Consider the following 22,379-nt stretch of genomic DNA (forward strand, 5'->3'; position numbering starts at 1 on the left):
TGAACTGGATAAAAATAATCTCTCTTGGAAATTTTAGACTCCATCATAAATTAATACAATTTTTCCTGAATTTTTTTACACACCTTCAAATGGTCGTTTCCTAATATCTTTTAAATTGACTTAAAAACTAGACATTTCAGTGAAAGTTGAAAAGTATCAAGAGTCAACCCCAAGGTGTTTATTCTTGGGCATGAACCTGCCTCCTACTTTTGCTGAGAGGAAGAGACTGCAAAACAAATGGTAAAGAGTGAAACCAGGTGGAGAAAGAAGATGCCCAAATTTCCTTCCGGAGAAAAAAGTCACTTGGTCAAAATAAGGTCTTGAAGATGCATCTGTGCCCTTATTCAGTGCCTCTGATGTCATGCTTCTTCCATCAATAAGTCAACGCAAGCCTCTTGTTACCCAGCACAGCAGGGCCTTCCTGGGCACCCCATGCTCAGTCTCTGGGCAGCTTGGGCACTTTCAGGAGCCTGGCTCATCACACAGGGTGACAGGAAACCCCATGCAGGGACTTCACTGCACAAGTCAGCTAGCAACACAACTCGTTTCCTCCCCACAGTGGAGGGGACTGAGTGAGAGCCACAGGAAGAATGGTTATGTATTATGTGTGCTGACTGCAGGAGGCCAGGCTGGGGTGCTGGACTGGTGGCTTCACATACTCTCTGCATAGGAAAGACATGAATGACATCTCTAAAAATACATTAACCATGGAGCTGTGGGGTCCTGCAAGACCCTGATTACTCCATGCAGAGTAGATAGAAAGGTGAGCCCTAAAGAATTCAAGCTCCTCCAAAGAACCTTCTCTTTATATTTTTCTGTGTTAGTAGTGATGCAGTTTTCTACAACAGGAGTAGACATTGACTCCCTGTCTTCTGCATTAACATGAAACAGGTCAAAAATTGTTCACAAAAATTTTCAAGGGAAGGCTTTGGATCAAAAGAATTTTACTAAATGTAGTACCTAAAAGGAACTTTCAATTGATAAAAAAAAAAAAAAAAAAAAAAACTTCAGTCATTTTCTTTCTTTCTTTTTTTTGCTTCCATTTAAAAATTCTTATTGCTGGTATGCAGAGCAGTGAACAATTAAAGGAAAAGGTCAAATGGGTTAACTCAGGCTGTGTAAACAGTGACTTGTTTTACATCAGAATAACATAGACTGCAGTGATACGCCTCAAAAATCATCCCATATATGCCAAGAAGATTATGTACTTGTTGTCTGTGTGTTTAAGTCATGTGGGAAAGTGTTTTCATTGTCTTGCATTCTCACTTCTTTTCCCAGTTGTGGAAGGGCTAATTTCATATTTAGTCACACACCGTGCCAGCTTCATACAGGAAGGGAACAATCACACAACAACTGAGAGACCTACAAAAATCAATACATGTTAGTGCATCTTCCTTTTTGCTTTATAGTTGCTTTAATTTTTTAAACAGAAGAAAAATCACTCACAATTCCTATACTATCAAAATTATAAAATATATGTCGTTGTAAAACATTCTCACTTTTTATTTCTGGAGCCAATAATCACATCATTATCTAGTGACACGATGTGCACAGAGCAGTAGATAGGTATCCTGAGCGCGTGTGTGCACATGTGTGTGTATGTGAAGACAAAAAGACATGTTCAGATACGTTCATACATTCATCTTAGGCATTCCAACAATATTTAAACAAGCCTAAAGGTGCTATATTGGGTTGGCTGAAAAGTTTGTCCAGGTTTTTAGGTACCATCTTATGGAAAAAAGCCAAATGAATTTTTGGCCAGGCCAGTACTTATGTTACATTTAGAAATCACTAACTGTAGTTAGTACAGTTAGTACAGACACTCAGCAAGCAGGTGGGCTGGCTTCATGACCAGAAGTCAGTCCTGGTGAGCAGTTTTAAGGACAAAAAAAGTTTTAGGGACTCTGCCCCCGACACAGATTCCAAACTGTATTAGAGGGGTTTGTGGAAAAATAAATGTCCTTCAAAAACAAGTTTCCGTGACAAAATATGCGTGGGAAGAGCACTGGGTCAAGGGAGGTTAGGAGGCTCCTCTCCTGCGGGACTTGTCAGAGCCTTCAGTGTGTAATGCACACTGTGAATTTCCGAGGGACTACCAGAGACGTCTTTCCTCAGTGGGTAATTTCACTGAAATAGTCTTCAATTGGAAACTAATTCAGAAGATGAATTAATAAATTACACAAACATATCTAAAATGACAAATAGAACATACATTTAGATTTGAATAGTCATATCTCTTGCCTCAAATAAACTAATTTGTATTGCCCCCAAATACATACTTAAATTACATCCGTCTAGGTATAATATCAAAATTATCCTTTGTTTCATGTTTACCAGAATACTATCTGTATAGAGAATTTCATATTCTAGGCCAAGAACAGTGACACAGTTTCCTGAAGGAATTAGCAAATTGGTAACTCCTCAACTGTAGCCTAGAATTGCTAAGGCATAGGGCTTCCCTGGTGGCTCAGACAGTAAAGAACTTGCCTGCAATCCAGGAGCCCAGGTGTGATCCCTGGGTCGAGAAGATCCCCTGGAGAAAGGAATGGCAACCAACTCCAGTATTCCTGCCTGGAGAATTCCATGGACAGAGGAACCTGGTAGGCTACAGTCCATGGAACTGCAAAGAGTCGGACATGACTGAGTGACTAACACTTTCACTTTTCTTCAGACACAGTAAAGCAAAATTCAAAATAAACCACGAATCAAATTCTCCTGAATTTCACTTTCTAAACTGTGTAGAGATAAAGACAGACACACAGACACAGACAGAAACCTACCTGAGACACTTCATTGCCAACTTTGAGAAGATTCTTTTTTCTCATGGTAACTAAACACAAAATCAAGACTGCCGGGAGAAATATCAATAATCTCAGATAGGCAGATGACACCACTCTTGTGGCAGAAAGCAGAGAAGAACTAAAGAGCCTCTTGATGAAAGTGAAAGAGGAGAGTGAAAAAGTTGGCTTAAAGCTCAACATTCAGAAAACTAAGATCATGGCATCTGGTCCCATCACTTCATGGCAAAAAGATGGGGAAACAGTGTTTATGTCTTTGGGTTCCAAGATCACTGCAGATGGTGACTGCAGCCATGAAATTAAAAGATGCTTCCTCCTTGGAAGGAAAGTTATGACCAACCTAGACAGCAGATTAAAGAGCAGAGACATTACTTTGCCGACAAAGGTCTGTCTAGTCAAGGCTATGGTTTTTCCATGTAGTCATGTATGGATGTGACAGATGGATCATAAAGAAAGCTGAGCACCCAAGAGTTGATGCTTTTAAACTGTACTGTTGGAGAAGACTCTTGAAAGTCTCTTGGACTGCAAGGAGATCCAACCAGTCCATACTAAAGAAGATCAGTCCTGAATATTCACTGGAAGGACTGATGCTGAAGCTGAAACTCTAATCCTTTGACCATCTGATGTGAAGAAGTGACTCATTGGAAAAGACCCTGATGCTGGGAAAGATAGGAGAAGGGGATGACAGAGGATGAGATGGTTGGATGGCATCACTGACTTGATGGACATGAGTTTGAATAAGCTCAGGAGTTGGTGATAGACAGGGAAGCCTGGTGTGCTGCAGTCCATGGGGTTGCAGAGTCAGATGTGACTGAGCTACTGAACTGAACTGAAACACAAAACATTTTGTCTATTCAGTCATTTGTTTGCCATTTGTCTTCTCCATTTTAAAGCATGAAGAGATCAGTACCATTAAGCTTATTTTGAAAGAGTAGTATTTTTTAATCACTACAAGGACTATAACAAGTCAAACAGATTTCCAAAACTAAGGACTTAGACAACATTTGAAACAATTTTTAACACACACAGAAAAATTTTGGGGAAGTTACATGTTTTCCCTACACTTTTGAAGTCGCTGAATATAACAAGAGAAATAATGAAACTAGCCATGTGCCTAAACATGGCAGGCACTCCATTGGGGGTTCCCTTCCTGCATTCTCTCTCACCATAATTTCCTGCACCATCAGGAAAGGATGTTTTTTGGGGGGCTGCATGGCTTGCAGGATCTCACTTCCCCCACCTGAGACTGAAACTGGGCCCTGGCAGTGAGAGTGCTGAATCCTAACCACTGGACCACCAGGGAATTCCCAGGAAAGGATTGTTTAAAGGTTGGGACTAGAATCTTTTGTGTCCCATGCATCTGTTACAGTGCCAAGTACAGAGAAGACAAACATTTGCTGAGTGACTGAATGACTGTCCTTGAACAATACTGGGAGCAGTCACTGTTGCCCTTGCTGAGACTCCTGACGAGACATGCCATTTCTCTTTCTAAGGAGGAGGTTTTCAAATCTTTGAAAACTCACAGAATATCAGATTGCTCTTTACTGTCTGCTCTCATCATGAACCACACTCTTTTGGAAGAAGTGGGAGATTACAAGCCTAGCTTTGCTCTTTAGTTGGATCCCGTGGGCTCTGCTCCCCACTGGGCCGGGATGGACAGCAAGAAGTAGGAAAGCTTACTGTGTTTCACCCCTATCTTGAGAATTTGTATCTTTATGTAGAGATCCACTCATTTAGGCAGGGAAAAAACTTGCTTGGGCTTCACTTCTCATTAATTCTTAATCAGACTAATAAACAGACACAGAGTTGTTTCACTGTTTTGGAAGACAGGCCAAACAAGTTCATCTTCCATAGCAAAGTGTCATGAATTCATAACCTGATTAAATGGAAATATGAAGAAATCCTAAGTTTAATACACTCTCACCATCATTTTCTTCAAATTAAACTATGAGCGCAAGGCTTGTTGTTGTTGCTTTAGTTGCTAAGTCGTGTCAGATTCTTTCGCGATCTCATTTTGCAAATAATGATATTGTATATGAAGATCATTATGCCTTCCATTCAGAAACTAGAATTACTTTCTCGTTCAAACGAAATCATTTCAATTTGTTTCTAATTCCAAATGCATTAACCACTTTTACTTAATGGTGTGTGTTTTGTGTCAGTCACCTGCTAAATGTAATTCTATCAGTGTATACACAACTGAAAATCAGCCCTTGAATGTGACATTTTCTTGGGGGTGAGTGTGTACTTGCTACTGGATTATGAGTAAGTTCCAGTTCCTGCTGTCTTTTGGGTCACTGATTCTAAAAGATGTTTTCTATAAGCAAAATGGTGTGTGTGTGTTCAGGGAGGGGGCCAAGGAGAGACGTTTTGGGTCTTTCCAGTAGTCTTTCACAAAGGATACAACTCTATAACCATCAAACTACTTCATATTAATCAAGTTGTTGATTGCCTGAGATAATTTCAATCCCATTTACTTTGTATTATGAAGATAATATTGCATAGTGTATAAATGCTCCCTTTCTAGGATGATAAGTGCTATAAAAATGAAAGATTGACAAAGCAATTGTTATTTAAAATAGCAAAGCATAAACATAAGACATAAAGCTCAGTGGATGCAACAATATAGGAGTTGCTGAACCAAATCAGATTAATAGTCCATCTAATTTGATTCTTGTTTCCAGCACTGACCAATACATGATGCATTGGAAATTAAACAAAATTTATGCACCTAGTCAATTGCGCATTGTTACTTCTGGAAGGAAAATTCTTCTTGGTACTTGCAGGTGATTAGCTTACACCCTGGAGCATGAGATTTTATTATCTTTAAATCATGATCTGGGCTTACAGAGCTGCAAATTTTATGTGAACAGTCATAAATTGATCCATCCTATTTTCAAATTCAGAATGTCTCCATAGCTCTCCTTGGCATGAATTCTATAAGTTACTCTCATCTTGTAAAAGAAATGATTTGTTTTGAATTTAGTCTCTTTTAATTGAACTGAGGATTGTATTTATTATTGGTCATGGCAATAGACCGAGAACTTTCTTACTTTAGTTTGGTTTAGTTCAGTCGCTCAATCATGTCCAACTCTTGCGACCCCATGAACTGCATAATGCCAGGCCTCCCTGTGCATCACCAAATCCCAGGGTCCACCGAAACCCATGTCCATCGAATCAGTGATGCCATCCAACCATCTCATCCTCTGTTTTCCCCTTCTCCTTCTGCCCTCAATCTTTCCTAGCATCAGGGTCTTTTCAAATGAGCCAGCTCTTCACATGAGGTGGCCAAAATATTGGAGTTTCAGCTTCAACATCAGTCCTTCCAATGAACAACCAGGACTGATCTCCTTTAGGATGGACTGGTTGGATCTCCTTCCAATCCAAGGGACTCTCGAAAGTCTTCTCCAACACCACAGTTCAAAAGCATCAATTCTTCAGCCCTCAGCTTTTTTTATAGTCCAACTCTCACATCCATACATGACCACTGGAAAAACCATAGCCTTGACTAGATGAACCTTTGTTGGCAAAGTAATGTCTCTGCTTTTTAATCTGCTGTCTAGGTTGGTCATAACTTTCCTTCCAAGGAGGAAGCATCTTTTAATTTCATGGCTGCAGTCACCATCTGCAGTAATTTTGGAACCCAAAGACATAAACACTGTTTCCAATGTTTCCCCATCTATTTGCCATGGGGGATGGGACCGGATGCCATGATCTTCGTTTTCTGAATGTTGAGCTTTAAGCCAACTTTTTCACTCTCCTCTTTCATTTTCATCAAGAGGCTCTTTAGTTCTTCTCTGCTTTCTGCCATAAGAGTGGTGTCATCTGCCTATCTGAGATTATTGATATTTCTCCCGGAAATCTTGATTCCAGCTTGTGTTTCTTCCAGTCCAGCGTTTCTCATGATGTACTCTGCATAGAAGTTAAATAAGCAGGGTGACAATATACAGCCTTGACGTACTCCTTTTCCTATTTGGAACCAGTCTGTTGTTCCATGATCAGTTCTAACTATTGCTTCCTGACCTGCATACAGGTTTCTCAAGAGGTAGGTCAGGTGGTCTGGTATTCCCATCTCTTTCAGAATTTTCCACAGTTTATTGTGATCCGCACAGTCAAAAGCTTTGGCATAATTGATAAAGCAGAAATAGATGTTTTCCTGGAACTCTTTCTTTTTCGACGATCCAGCGGATGTTGGCAATTTGATCTCTGGTTCCTCTGCCTTTTTTAAAACCAGCTTGAACATCTGGAAGTTCACAATTTACGTACTGCTGAAGCCTGGCTTGGAGAATTTGAGCATTACTTTACTAGCATATGAGATGAGTGTAATTGTGCGGTAGTTTGAGCATTCTATGGCATTGCCTTTCTTTGGGATTGGAATGAAAACTGACCTTTTCCAGTCCTGTGGCCACTGCTGAGTTTTCCAAATTTGCTGGCATATTGAGTGCAGCACTTTCACAGCATCATCTTTTAGGTTTTGAAATAGCTCAACTGGAATTCCGTCTCCTCCACTAGCTTTGTTCGTAGTGATGCTTCCTAAGGCCCACTTGACTTCACATTCCAGGACGTCTAGCTCTAGGTGAGTGATCACATCATCATGATTATCTGGGTCATGAAGATCTTTTTTGTACAGTTCTTCTGTGTATTCTTGCCACCTCTTCTTAATATCTTCTGCTTCTGTTAAGTCCATACCATTTCTGTCCTTTATCGAGCCCATCTTTGCATGAAATATTCCCTTGGTATCTCTAATTTTCTTGAAGGGATCTCTAGTCTTTCCCATTCTATTGTTTTCCTCTATTTCTTTGCATTGATCACTGAGGAAGGCTTTCTTATCTCTCCTTGCTGTTCTTTGGAACTCTGCATTCAAATGTATACATCTTTCCTTTTCTCCTTTGCTTTTCGCTTCCCTTGTTTTCACAGCTATTTGTAAGGCCTCCTCAGACAACCATTTTGCTTTTTTTGCTTTTCTTTTTCTTGGGGATGGTCTTGATCCCTGTCTCCTGTACAATGTCACGAACCTCCATCCATAGTTCATCAGGCACTCTATCAGATTTAGTTCAACATTGTCCTTTATCATACATTATAAAAAGATTCCATCAACTCTGTAAGTTTTGGCTCAAATCGGAGACAAAATCTCCAACTTGATGTGTGACCTTAAAGTCATGAATCTGATTACTTATACTGAACATACCAGAACATACTTGTCCAAAAGCTGTCTCTTTTCAGGCTGGGACTTCCGAGCAGCTGTATGCTTATTTCAATAATGCTGCTTTTACTTGGAATAAATATCTGGGAACTTCCCTACAGGATTCTCCCCAGCACCAGTGAGATGCTACTTTACATATCCTTAGCCAGCTCTCTGTCTTTGGGTGGTGAATTTGTTTTTTGGAGACAGTTAATAGTCACTGGAAGCCAAGGCTGTGTGATGTACATGGGTGATATTTGAGAAAAAGAATGAGGTGTTAAAACAATGTTACAAGGTTGATTTGCTAGTGGCTCATAATTTGCTGAGTATAGTTCTAAAAGAGAAGTTTCAAAAATCTTTTGAACTCTGGGGGCGATAATAAAATAAGTTTGTAGCCTCCCTAAGTGACACCTTTGAATGCAACACTCATTTCAGGAAAATTAATTCTGGTCTATGTGGTAAAATGAAACTAGTTCCAATTGCTTTAAAGTTATACATTGTTTTTCAATCTGTTGAGACTCAGGTAGAGGAGTTTCTGAGTCTATGTAAAAACTCTGATTCCTTAAGCTTTACTTAGACCAACCCCAAATGACCTTAAGTGAAAGTGAAAGTGAAGTCACTCAGTCGTGTCGAACTCTTTGGGACCCCATAGACTGTAGCCCACCAGGCTCCTCTGTCTATGGGTTTTTCCAGGCAATAGTACTGGAGTGGATTGCCATTTCCTTCTTCAGGGGATCTTCCCAACCCAGGGCTCGAACCCAGGTCTCCTGCATTGTAGACAGATGCTTTACTTTTTGAGCCACCAGGGGAGTCCTCCAATGACCTTAAATAGCATGTAAAACCACTCCGGCCCAGAAGCCATAGGCTCCACAATGGCATATATTCTTAGTCCTCAGACTTTTTGTAGGCTTTCTCGATTAAAGGGTGATAAAGACCATTTCAATTAAGGAACCCACATAGGTGATTTTTTAAAAAATGTTTACATCATTTCTTATCTTCATAAAGGAATATATCTATGAAGCAAATTTTTCTTATGTTAATACCACTTAAAAAATTTCTTTATATCAAAGCAGCTGTGTAGACACCTAGAATATGATCCAGCTAAATCCTGAATCATACACAAAACTTCCCTAGTTCTTTGTGCACCTATCAATAATGTTAAAAATAAACTTGATAATAATAATAATTGCTGGTATTTATTAAGTACTTTCCTGTGTTCAAGATGTCAAACCATGCAGTTTATATAAGAGTTTCCTATTTTATTTTTATAAAATAATGAAAGCTAATGATGTAGGTTCCATTATCTACTATTTGATACAAGAGTAAACTGAGACTTGAAATAGCTGAAAAACAGGCATAAAGGCAAGCAGTTAGGAAGTGAGAAATCTGGAATCTGAACCCAGATGGAGCTGCCCTGAGTGCCTGTGGATATTTCTGCCCTCTGAGGACTCTTTCTGTGCAACATTGGTGGTGCCTCGGAGGTTCTTTAATGTTCCTCTTGGTGCCTGTGGAAGCACAGATGCTGAAGAAGCCTTCAAGATCTTCTCCAAAACTTATTTATAAACCTTTGCTTCCTTCTTTTAAATTTCTCAATGGAAAAAAATTGTTTACCTAAACAATCTAAGAGTTTGGTAATACTCCCTATTCAGATTAAATTCCTCTAGGGTGACATAGTAATATCCATTCTTGTTCTGGAATCGCTGCCCATGCCTGACACCCATTATGGGGTGAACATGCCCATATCTTTCATGTCAAATCCACTCTTCTCTGCTACCATCTCCTGCCCTCTCTTTCAACCGCTTGGTGACTCTTTCCTCTGAAATCTCTCTAACTTCTCTCTTTATAGAGTGTAAAACTGAAAAGTTAGTTCATCCAGGTCTAATCCAGCCTGTGTCTGCAGCACCCAATGATCCCTTTCCTGTGACCCTCAATACGCATGTTTTTCCATGGTAGAGTGGCCTGTCACCAAGCACATCTAACTGTGGGAAGGTCTGTCACTGGTTCCACATGAACAGGCAATGCATGTGTGCAGCTAAACAGCATGGCACAGAGGGGAGCTCTTCAAACACTCTGCAGGCCCCAGAGTCCTTTGAGGGTCTAGGGCCAGCCTCTGGTGGTGAGCAGCCTTCTATCACTCAACCCCAGCTTCATTTAACCAGAACAGCTTTACTCTTGGCTAGTTAATTTGTAAGAGTTGGCATAGAATTTTACTGAGGATAAGAGGTTGCAGGTCTAAAGATATAAAACTTGACAGTCAGGGTAGAGAAAAGCCTACAAGCTTTGGAAGGAGAGAGTAAGGGGTCTGAGCTCTCCTTCTGCAACTACCCGCCTCTACTTGGTCTCTTAGACTTCAAGTCATATAGTCTCTGCCTAGAGACTGTACAGAAAATGGGGCTAAATCTTACTTTGTAGGGTTATTGTGATGATGAATAGAAATATATGTAAAATACCAAGCACAGCATGTGTCACATAGTATCTACTTGATAGCAAGGTGCCATTTGTATTTTTGTTCCTGAAGAAAATTTGGTGTCTAGCTGGGAGTGTGTCTGTATTGTCATTTTCAAGTACGAAGGTCAGAATATGCTACTATGACTGAGTTTTTTTTGGGGGGGGGTGGTTAACCTCAATTTTTGTCCAGGTCTGATGTCATGTTAACTAGTATGCTGGGTTAGATGGTATATAATTCATTTAAGTGAAAATGTAATTGAGAGGAGAGGAACATTGTTAATCCTGTGACTCAATCTCATGGGTGGAGCCAATGTTCACTGGCTGTTTCTATTTTTTGATTATGTTCTGTAAGAAGCAGCTAATTTTAGCGAGTATATTTTCAAACCTCTCAAGTATTTACTTTGATCTGCTGTGCTCATCACTGGGCTCTCAGCACCGAGCCCTGTGCCTGATGTGGGGTAGGTGTCATGCATCCCTGGCTCTTGTGCAGAGTAGGGCCTGGAGTGAGAGCACCGAGAAGTAGCTGACCTCACACTGCTGCACATTAGCGAGGGTAAGAGCTGCTGGTCCAGGAATGCAAAGCCACACTGAATGAAACAAATGAACATTGCTACCAAAATGTGCATGAGTAAATCAAGGAAGGGTAAATCAACTTTGAGCATTCTTTGGCATTGCCTTTCTTTGGGATTGGAATGAAAACTGAACTTTTCCAGTCCTGTGGCCACTGCTGAGTCTTCCAAATTTGTTGGCATATTGAGTGCAGTACTTTCACAACATCATCTTTTAGTATTTGAAATAGCTCACCTGGAAATCCATCACCTCCACTAGCTTTGTTCATAGTGATGCTTCCTAAGGCCCACTTGACTTCGCATTCCAGGATGTCTGGCTCTAGTTGAGCGATCACACCATCATGATTATCTGGGTCGTGAAGATCTTTTTTGTGTAATTCTTCTATGTATTTTTGCCACCCTTCTTAATATCTTCTGCTTCTATTATGTCCCTACCATTTCTGTCCTTTATTGTGTCCATCTTTGCATGAGAAATTCCCTTGGTATCTCTAATTTTTTAAAGAGATCTCTAGTCTTTCCCATTCTATTGTTTTCCTCTATTTCTTTGCACTGATCACTAAGGAAGGCTTTCTTATCTCTCCTTGCTATTCTTCGAAACTCTGCATTCAAATGGGTATATCTTTCCTTTTCTCCTTTGTCTTTCACTTCTCTTCTTTTCATTGCTATTTGTAAGGCCTCCTCAGACAACCATTTTGCCTTTTTGCATTTCTTTTTCTTGGAGATGGTCTTCATCATTTGAAAAGACCCCGATGCTGGGAAAGATTGAAGGCAGGGAGAAGGGGACAACAGAGGATGAGATGGTTGCATGGCACCACCGAGTCAATGGGAGGCCTGGCATGCTGCAGTCCATGGGGTCGCAAAGAGTCAGACATGACTGAGCAACTGAACTGAAATCAAATTTGCCTCAACATTTTAGGAAAATGGACACTGAGTTTTGGCTAATACAGTATTTCACTGAAAAAGGGACCATAGGAAACAACCAACAACCAAAAAGACAATCTATAGAGTGGGAGATAATTTTTGCAAATGATGAAACTGATAAGAGGTTAATGTCTAAAATAAACAAACAGCTCATACAACTCAATATCAAAAACCCAAACAATCCAATCAAAAAATGGGCAAAAATCTAAATAGATATTTCTCCAAAGAAGACATACAAAACACTGATGAAAGAAATCAAAGAGGACACAAATAGATGGAGAAATATACCATGTTCATGGATTGGAAGAATCAATATAGTGAAAATGAGTATACTATCCAAAGCAATCTATAGATTCAATGGAATCCGTATCAAGCTATCAATGGTAATTTTCACAGAACTAGAACAAATAATTTCACAATTTGTATGGAAATACAAAAAACCTCGAATAGCCAAAGCAATCTTGAGAAAGAAGAGTGGAACAGGAGGAATCAACCTGCCTGACTTCAGGCTCTACTACAAAGGTACAGTCATCAAGACAGTATGGTACTGGCACAAAGACAGAAATATAGATCAATGAAACAAAATAGAAAGCCCAGAGATAAATCCACACAACTATGGACACCTTATCTTCAACAAAGGAGGCAACAGTATACAATGGAGAAAAGACAATCTCTTTAACAAGTGGTGCTGGGAAAGCTGGTCAACCACTTGTAAAAGAATGAAACTAGAACACTTTCTAACACCATACACAAAAATAAACACAAAATGGATTAAAGATATAAATGTAAGACCAGAAACTTTTTCCTAGAGGAAAACATAGGCAAAACACTCTCTGACATAAACCACAGCAGGATCCTCTATGACCCACCTCCCAGAGTAATGGAAATAAAAGCAAAAATAAACAAATGGGACCTTTAAATTTACAAGCTTTTGCACAGTGAAGGAAACTATAAGCAAAGTGAAAAGACAGCCTTCAGAATGGGAAAAAATAATAGCAAATGAAGCAACTGACAAAGAATTAATCTCAAAAATATACAAGCAACTCCTGAAGCTCAATTCCAGATAAATAAACAACCCAATCAAAAAATGGGCCAAAGAACCAAACAGACATTTCTCCAAAGAAGACATACAGATGGCTAACAAACACATGAAAAGATGCTCAACATCACTCATTATCAGAGAAATGCAAATCAAAACCACAATGAGGTACCATGTCACGCCAGTCAGAATAGTTGCTATCCAAAAATCTACAAACAATAAATGCTGGAGAGGGTGTGGAAAAAAGGGAATCCTCTTACACTGTAGGTGGGAATGCAAACTAATTCAGCCACTATGGAGAACAGTGTGGAGATTCCTTAAAAAATTGCAAATAGAACTGCCGTATGACCCAGCAACCCCACTGCTGGGCATACACACCAAGGAAACCAGAATTGAAAGAGACACATGTACCCCAATGTTCATCGCAGCACTGTTTATAATAGCCAGGACATGGAAGCAACCTAGATGTCCATCAGCAGACGAATGGATAAGGAAGTTGTGGTACATATACACAATGGAGTATTACTCAGCCATTAAAAAGAATACATTTGAATCGGTTCTAATGAAGTGGATGAAACTGGAGCCTATTATACAGAGTGAAGTAAGCCAGAAAGAAAAACACCAATACAGTATACTAACATATATATGGAATTTATAAAGATGGTAACAATAACCCTGTATGTGAGACAGCAAAAGAGACACAGATGTATAGAATAGTCTTTTGGACTCTGTGGGAGAAGGCAAGGGTGGGATGATCTGAGAGAATAGCATAGAAACATGTATATTATCATATATGAAACAGATCGCCAGTCTAGGTTTGATGCATGAGACAGGGTGCTCAGGGTTGGTGCACTGGGATGACCCTGAAGGATGGGATGGGGAGGGAGGTGGCAGAGGGGTTCAGGATAGGGAACACATGTAAACCCACGGCTGATTCATATCAATGTATGGCAAAAACCACTACAATACTGTAAAGTAATTAGCCTCCAACTAAAATAAATAAATTAAAAAAAAAAACCAAAGAAGACATATAGATGGCCAACAGGCACATGAAAAGATGCTCAACATGGCTAATTATTATAGAGATGCAAATCAAAACCACAATGAAGTATCATCTCACATAAGTCAGAATGGCCATTATCAAAAAGTCTACAGATAATAAAGTCTGGAACCCTCCTAACCTGTTGGTGGGAATGTAAATTGGTGCAGTCACTATGGGAAACAATGTGAAAGTTCCTTAAAAACTAAAAATAGAGCCACCATATGATCCAGCAATCCCACTCCTGGGCATATATTTGGAAAAGATGAAAACTCTAATGAAAAAAGAGACACATACCCCAATGTTCACAGCAACATTATGTGCAAAAGCCAAGACATGGAAACAGTCCAAAAGCCCATTAACAGATGAGTGGTTTAAGAAGATGTCCATTCCATTACATATATATATATATATATATATATGTAATGGAATGGTACTCAGCTACAAAAAGAATGAAAGATTGCCATTTGCAGTAACATGGATGGACCTAGAAAGTATCACACTAAGTGAAATACATCAGAAAAAGACAAATATTGTACGATATCACTTATAAGTGGAATCTAAAAAAAATGAAATGGTTCTATATACAAAACAAATAGACTCACAAACCTAGCAAACAAACTTTGGGGAAAGGGGAAAGGGAGTGGTGGTTAAGGGTATAAATTACAAGTATGAGAATGATAGATACAAACTACTATACATTAAATAGATAAGCAGCAGGGATTTGCTATATAAAGTGGAACTATATTTAATATCTTGCAATAACCTATAATGGGTTTCCCTGGTGGCTAAGTGGTAAAGAATCTGCCTGCCAATGCAGGAGATGTGGGTTCAATCCCTGGGTTGGGCAGATCTCCTGGAGAAGGAAATGGCAACCCACTCCAGTATTTTTGCCTAGAGAATCACAGGAACAGAGGATTCTGGTAGGGTACAGTCCATGGGGGTCACAGAGAGTCAGATGAGTGATTGAACAACAACAATAACCTATAATAGAAAATAACCTGAGAAATATACATAATTGAATCACTTTGCTATACACCTGAAGCTAACACAATATTGTACATAGACTGCGCTTTACGTGAGCTGAGAAGAGAGAATGTAGGTGTTACACCTGACTTGTTGGGCAGGGCATGTTTCAGGGAAGCAGGTGAGGTGCACAGTCAGGACTTGGGAACAGAATGGCCCAGCATGAGAACTGATGGAGGCAGGTCAAGTGCTGGGCTCAGGCAGTTGCTACCTATGTTATACTTTTCCTCTTTTGTGAAATGTTAATAATCAGGCCTACTTTGAGGAATAAGATAAGGGAAGTGAGGGAAGTCATTCACATAAAGTTGTTGTTTTTTTTTTTCCTTTAACTTTTTATTTTGTATTAGGGTATATAGTTGGGTAACAATGATGTGATTGTTTCAGGTGGACAGCAAAGGGATTCAGCCATACATATACATGCGTCCACTCTCCCCGAAACTTCCCTCCCATCCAGGCTGCCACATGACATTGAGTAAAGTTCCCTGTGCAGTAGGCCCTTGCTGGCTATACATTTTAAATGTAGCATTGTATACATATTGATCCCAAACTCTCTAACTATCCCTTCCATCTATCCCTCCCCTGGCAACTATAAATTCGTTCTCTGAGTCTATGAGTCTCTTTCTGTTCTGTAAGCTCATTTCTTTTTAGATTCCACATAGAAGGGATGTCACGTTATCTTTTAAAATATAAATCCAATCAAGCCATCTCTTACTGGAACCCACTCAGTGATGTCCCTTTGTACAAGAGTATGAAACCCAGCTCCTTTCACTGACCTGCAGGGCCTGTGTGACTTGGCCACTAACCATCTTCCCAGCCCAGCTTCATCTCAAACTACCCTCCCCTGTTTACTCAGCTCCAGCCTCACCGACTTCCTTAGTTTGAGGAGGTATTTTTGTCCCTCGAGCCTGCCTGTGCTGCACTGTCTGGCCAGCTGTCCTGAGCCCTCTGTGTCTTGTGAGCTCCTGTCGTCCCTTGTCTCAGCTCCAGTGTCACATCTTCAGACGGCTCAGTAGACCATTCAGGTAGATGCCTTCCTTTATTTCCCAGTAGGCTTTGATTCACAAAGACCTCGGTCATTTATGAACTTCTATTTTCACTAGTGATCTCCCTGAACAAAAGAAAGCTAAGTGCGGGGGACACACCTGCCCATTTTCCTGGGTCCAGGTATCATCTAAGCCTGGCCCAGTGCTTGGCACAGACTACGTGCTCAAGGAAATTTACCAAATGATTGCATGAATGAATGAATGGGAAAGATAGAGCTTGGCTGGCACACTGTAGTTACTTGGAATTATGACTGTTATTATCATGTAGCATTTTATGACTGTGCATGTGGATCTTTAGCTCTTTCAAAATAGAGAAATAATTTATAACTTATTAAAAATAACATAGGAAAATATATATGTAAATATGAATGGCTGTATTTTCCTTGTGATAATTTTAAATGGAAAAGCAATAGGTTTTTACATAAGCTTCTGCATGCAATCAGTGGATAGGCCAGAAAATTTTCTGTGAGTGCATGCAAGGTTATACTGCAAATAGCCCATTCATATCCAACACCAGACGGCCATTTTTCTAACCTGGAGAGGGTGTTTATAACTTTTCTTCAATTTGTATACATATTGATACAATAGATAGTTGTACATAAATAGACATTCACCAGCTCCAGCAAAATTCCTGCTGCCAAAGAGAAGAAAAATGTCAGAGTAAGCTATAAAGAAAGTGCTTGGTTTTTTAAATGTAGAAATGGCAATTCACCGCATTTATACAAATTGCCATGTACTGAGGGTTGCAACTCCGAGAATGAATAGCAAGAAAAGTTGCAGCTAAGAGCAAATCTGAGAACTCTTGTTTTGAAAGTAAAGGCTTAGTCAGTACTATAGCATTCTGGCAATCTGCATAATATTAACCAGATTGTTTTGTATTGGGACAAAGACTTTATGTATTGATTTTCTTGTATGTAAAATGTCCTGACTAAAACTTCTCTTTAAAATGCTCAAGAAGAAACTTACCTTGGATGAAACTAGAAGAATTCACATGCCCTCTTACATAAGAAAGGCAATGCCAAAGAATGCTCAAACTATCACACAATTGCACTCACCTCACACACTAGTAAAGTAATGCTCAAAATTTTCCAAGCCAGGCTTCACCAATATGTGAACTGTGAACTTCCAGATGTTCAAGCTGCTTTTAGGAAAGGCAGAGGAACCAGAGATCAAATTGCCAACATCTGCTGGATCATTGAAAAAGCAAGAGAGTTCCAGAAAAAACATCTATTTCTGTTTTATTGACTATGTCAAAGCCTTTGACTGTGTGGATCACAATAAACTGTGGAAAATTCTGAAAGAGATGGGAATACCAGACCACCTAACCTGCCTCTTGAGAAAACTGTATGCAGGTCAGGAAGCAATAGTTAGAACAGGACATCGAACAACAGACTGGTTCCAGATAGGAAAAGGAGTATGTCAAGGCTGCATATTGTCACCCTGCTTATTTAACTTCTATGCAGAGTACATCATGAGAAACGCTGGGCTGGAAGAAGCACAAGCTGGAATCAAGATTGCCAGGAAAAATATCAATAACCTCAGATATGCAGATGACACCACCCTTATGGCAGAAAGTGAAAAAGAACCAAAGAACCTCTTGATGAAAGTGAAAGAGGAGAGTGAAAAAGTTGGCTTAAAACTCAACATTCAGAAAACGAAGATCATGGCATCCAGTCCCATCACTTCATGGCAAATAGATGGGGAAACAATGGAAACAGAGGCTGAATTTATTTCTCTGGGCTCCAAAATCACTGCAGATGGTGATTGCTGCCATGAAATTAAAAGACGCTTGCTGCTTGGAAGGAAAGTTATGACCAACCTAGACAGCAGATTAAAAAGCAGAGACATTACTTTGCCAACAAAAGTCAGTCTAGTCAAGGCTATGGTTTTTCCAGTAGTCATGTATGGATGTGAGAGTTGGACTATAAAGAAAGCTGAGTGCCAGAGAATTGATGCTTTTGAACTATGGTGTTGAAGAAGACTCCTGAGAGTCCCTTGGACAGCAGGGAAATCCAACCAGTCTATCCTAAACGAGATCAGTCCTGGGTGTTCATTGAAAGGACTGATGTTGAAGCTGAAACTCCAATACTTTGGCCACCTGATGCAAAGTGCTGACTCATTTGAAAAGACCCTGATGCTGGGAAAGATTGAGGGCAGGAGGAGAAGGGACTGACAGACGATGAGATGGTTGGATGGCATCACCGACTCAATGGACATGAGTTTGGGTAAACTCTGGGAGTTGGTGATGGACAGGGAGGCCTGGCGTGCTGCAGTTCATGGGGACGCATACAGGTCGACACAACTGAGTGACTGAACTGAACTGAACTTACTTCTTGGGTATATTAATCTGCATGATACCAAGTGACTATATAACCCAACTGTTGGATGGATTTATGAGGATGGTGCAAAAGTAACTGAGGTTTTGAAATTTGCTATTTGATACTGGAATATATTCTTAAATAAATGTGGTTATGTTATACATTATTTTAATACACATTTCTCACTTGATTTTTTGCTAATGAGTTATTAGTTTCTGTTTGTTTTATATTTATTCTAGATTATAGAAATGATGTTAGACAAAAAGCAAATTGAAGTGTTTTTTTATTTGAGTTCAAAATGGATTGTCAAGCAGAGACAACTAGCAACACCAACAACGCATTTTACCCAGAAACTGCTAATGAACATACAGTGCAGTGGTGGTTTAAGAAGTTTTGCAAAGGAGAGGAGAGTCTTGAAGATGAACACCACAGTGGCCTGCCACTGGAAGTTGACAACAATCAGTTGAGAGGATCATTGAAGCTGATCCTGTTACAACTACACGAGAAGTTGCTGAAGAACTCAGTGTCAACCACTGTATCATCATTTGGCATTTGAAACAAACTGGACAGGTAAAAAAGCTCAATAAGTGGGTGCCTTATGAGCTGACCACAGGCAAAAAAATAGTTTTGAAGTGAAATCTTCTCTTATTCTATGCAAAAACAATGAACAATTTCTCCATTGGATTGTGATGTGCAATAAAAAGTGGATTTTATATGACAGCTGGTGATGACCAACTCAGTGCTGGACAGAGAAGATGCTCCAAAGCACTTCCCAAAATCAAACTTTCACCAAAAGAAGGTTATGGTCACTGTTTGGTGGTCTGTTGCCAGTCTGATCCACTACAGCTTTCTGAATCCTGGCAAAATCATTACATCTGAGAAGTATGCTCAGCAAATCAGTGAGATGCACTGAAAATGGCAACATCTGCAGCAAGTATTGATGAACAGAATGGACCCAATTCTTCTCTACGACAATGCCCGACTGCACATCACACAACCAATGCTTCAAAAGTTGAACGAATTGGGCTATGACGTTTTGCCTCATCCACCTTATTCCCCTGACTTCTCATGACTACCATTTCTTCAGGCATCTCAACAACTTTTTGTCAGGAAAACAACTTCCACAACCAGCAGGAGGCGGAAAATGCATTCCAAGAGTTTTCTGAATCCCCAACATGCACTTTTATGCTACAGGAATAAACAAATTTATTTCTCTTTGGCAAAAATGTGTTGATGGTATCGGTTCCTATTTTGATTAACACAGATGTGTTTGAGCCTAGTTATAATAATTTAAAATTCATGGTCCAAAACTGCAATTACTTTTATACCAACCTAGTAGTATTGGACCAATCAAACCCTAAATGTTCATTAGAAGAACTGATGTTGAAGCTGAAGCTCCAATACTTTGGTCACCTGATGCAAGAGGTGACTCGCTGGAAAAGACCCTAATGATGGGAAAGACTGAGGGCAAGTGGAGAAGGGACAATGGATGATTAGATAGCATCAAGTGACTCAATGGGCAAGAGTTTGAGCAAACTTTGGGAGATAATGAAGGACAGGAGGCCTGGTGTGCTGCAGTTCAAGGGGTCACAAAGAGTCAGACACAACTAAACAACAAAAATAGTATTTTGCACCTTGTTTTTCTGCTGTAATTTTATATACGTGCTATGAATTCTTTAATTATACTGAAATTTGTAATGGTATCAGCAGAAAATACAAATAGCTGTGAAAGGATTTAGAAAAATTAGAAAGTGTGAGATCCATAGTGAGATAATACAGACAAGGAAGGAATTTTAAGGTTAAATAATAAATATTCAGTTTTCCCACAATGTCATACTTTAGAAGTGGAACAGGTTGCATGAGACCATGAAATTTCTTATGTATTCGTATTTTGTGCTCCTTTTTCTTCTGCACATCATATATTCAGTATACATATTCCCCAAGGAAAAGTAACTTACATAATTACTTTAGAGTTGTTGGAGGGAACTGGGTATTTAAGGATAATAGAAAGTATTTTTCGTGGGTGAATGGACTGAAATCCAGAGCCTCACCCAATGCTGAGCCAAATACCAGCCACATCTGGACTTAGGATGACACAGTGTCCAGTCTTCACAGCCTCAGCCTCAGTAGCCACTGAGACTACTCCCTGAGAAATCTATACAGGGAAATATAGATTTAATAACCCAATACCAAACAGAGTTAACTCCTGAGTTTTTATTATAGCAAGGGTTCATATTTGAGATATTCTAAAACATAAAATATTTTTAAGGGGTGCTTTCTTTTTCAAATGAAATGATGCATCTTCCCCCCATCTGCTTGCTTATTTTGGCAGGCGTACATACTAATCATGTTGTAATGAGGCTACAATTAAAGACAGTTGCCATCTCCTCAGCAAAGACCAATGGGATGGGGTCGGGGTGCTGGGGGTGGAATACATTTAAAGAGTGGAATGTGGTGAAACAGAAAGTTGGCTCAGGATTAAGAACGTGCTGCAACTAACCCACAAAACAAGTAATCCACAGGTAGGCAACATTATACTAAAGGCCCAAGGGTTGTTCTGGTCCTCTAGGTATGAACAAATATTTCCATAACATACAGCTTTGCTTAGGATTTACTTTTTCAGCAAAGGAGATTGTGCAGAAACGCTGAAGTAATCTTTTGTGCTTTCAAATGACCGTCATGGTCTGAGACGAGATGGCCATAACCCGTCCCAAGACCACACGGTTGCACGTTACCTTGGACACTAGGCTGGCTCTGTATGCTGCTAGTTGCTTCAGGTACTCCTTCTTCGCAGCCTCTGTTTTCTTTTTATAGACCTGCAACAACAGAGAGTCTTAAATTAGAAAGTGCATCTGCTTTTGTTTCCAGAGAAGTGCAATGCAGAATGATAATTGTGTGTGTTCACATGCACACACACACACACACACACACACACACACACACACTACAATAATACGTAGCTCCCCAAAGATAGTGTTTCCTTACTGAAACAAGTTTTTAAGAAGTATGGCAAGAGATTAGATAATAAAAAGATTAACAATGGTAAAATTTCCCATTTTGCATAAAGCATATGAAGAGATATACCTGGGTTAGTCTGAGAGAGGAGGCAGTTGGTTTGGAAAGATACTATGGCTGGAGGTTCCCAGGGAACCACATGTGAGTAAAGAAGCCATTCATACTTATATAAGGAGTAGATAATGTTATACTGCACTCAAATCCTGACATATACAGAGCTTCCCTCGTAGCTCAGCTGGTAAAGAATCTGTGAAAGATACTATGGCTGCAAGTTCTCAGGGAATCACATGTGAGAAAAGAAGCCATTTGTACTTATATAAGGGGCAGATAATGCTGTAGTGCACTCAAATCCTGACATATATCTCTTTGCTAAATACAAAAACAAGGACATTCTTCTTTCTCAAGATTGCTTTGGCAATTCGAGGTTTTTTTGTATTTCCATACAAATCTTGAAATTATTTGTTCTAGTTCTGTGAAAAATATGGCTGGTAGCTTGATAGAGATTGCATTGAATTTGTAAATTGCTTTGGGTAGTATACTCATCTTCGCTATATTGATTCTTCCGATCCATGAACATGGTATATTTCTCCATCTGTTAGTGTCCTCTTTGATTTCTTTCATCAGTGTTTTATAGTTTTCTATATATAGGTCTTTAGTTTCTTTGGGTAGATATATTCCTAAGTATTTTATTCTTTTAAAGGAGGCAAGAATATACAATGGAGTAAAGACAATCTCTTTAACAAGTGGTGCTGGGAAAACTGGTCAACCATTTGTAAAAGAATGAAACTAGATCACTTTCTAACACCGCACACAAAAATAAACTCAAAATGGATTAAAGATCTAAATGTAAGACCAGAAACTATAAAACTCCTAGAGGAGAACATAGGCAAAACACTCTCAGACATAAATCACAGCAGGATCCTCTATGATCCACCTCCCAGAATTCTGGAAATAAAAGCAAAAATAAACAAATGGGATCTA

At 39.5% G+C, this 22,379-nt stretch overlaps 1 protein-coding gene across 1 annotated transcript in view; it reads right to left on the minus strand.

Annotated features, from left to right (window-relative positions):
• Positions 1-22,379, minus strand: part of TOX (thymocyte selection associated high mobility group box) — a 307,821-nt gene that overhangs the window by 7,869 nt on the left and 277,573 nt on the right. Inside the window, exon 6 of the mRNA XM_068983972.1 lies at positions 21,119-21,199. Within this exon, the coding sequence (XP_068840073.1) occupies positions 21,119-21,199 (81 nt within the window). The remainder of the gene's footprint in view (positions 1-21,118; positions 21,200-22,379) is intronic.

The sequence above is a fragment of the Capricornis sumatraensis genome, chromosome 11 (assembly GCF_032405125.1).
Source record: "Capricornis sumatraensis isolate serow.1 chromosome 11, serow.2, whole genome shotgun sequence".
NCBI lineage: Eukaryota > Metazoa > Chordata > Mammalia > Artiodactyla > Bovidae > Capricornis > Capricornis sumatraensis.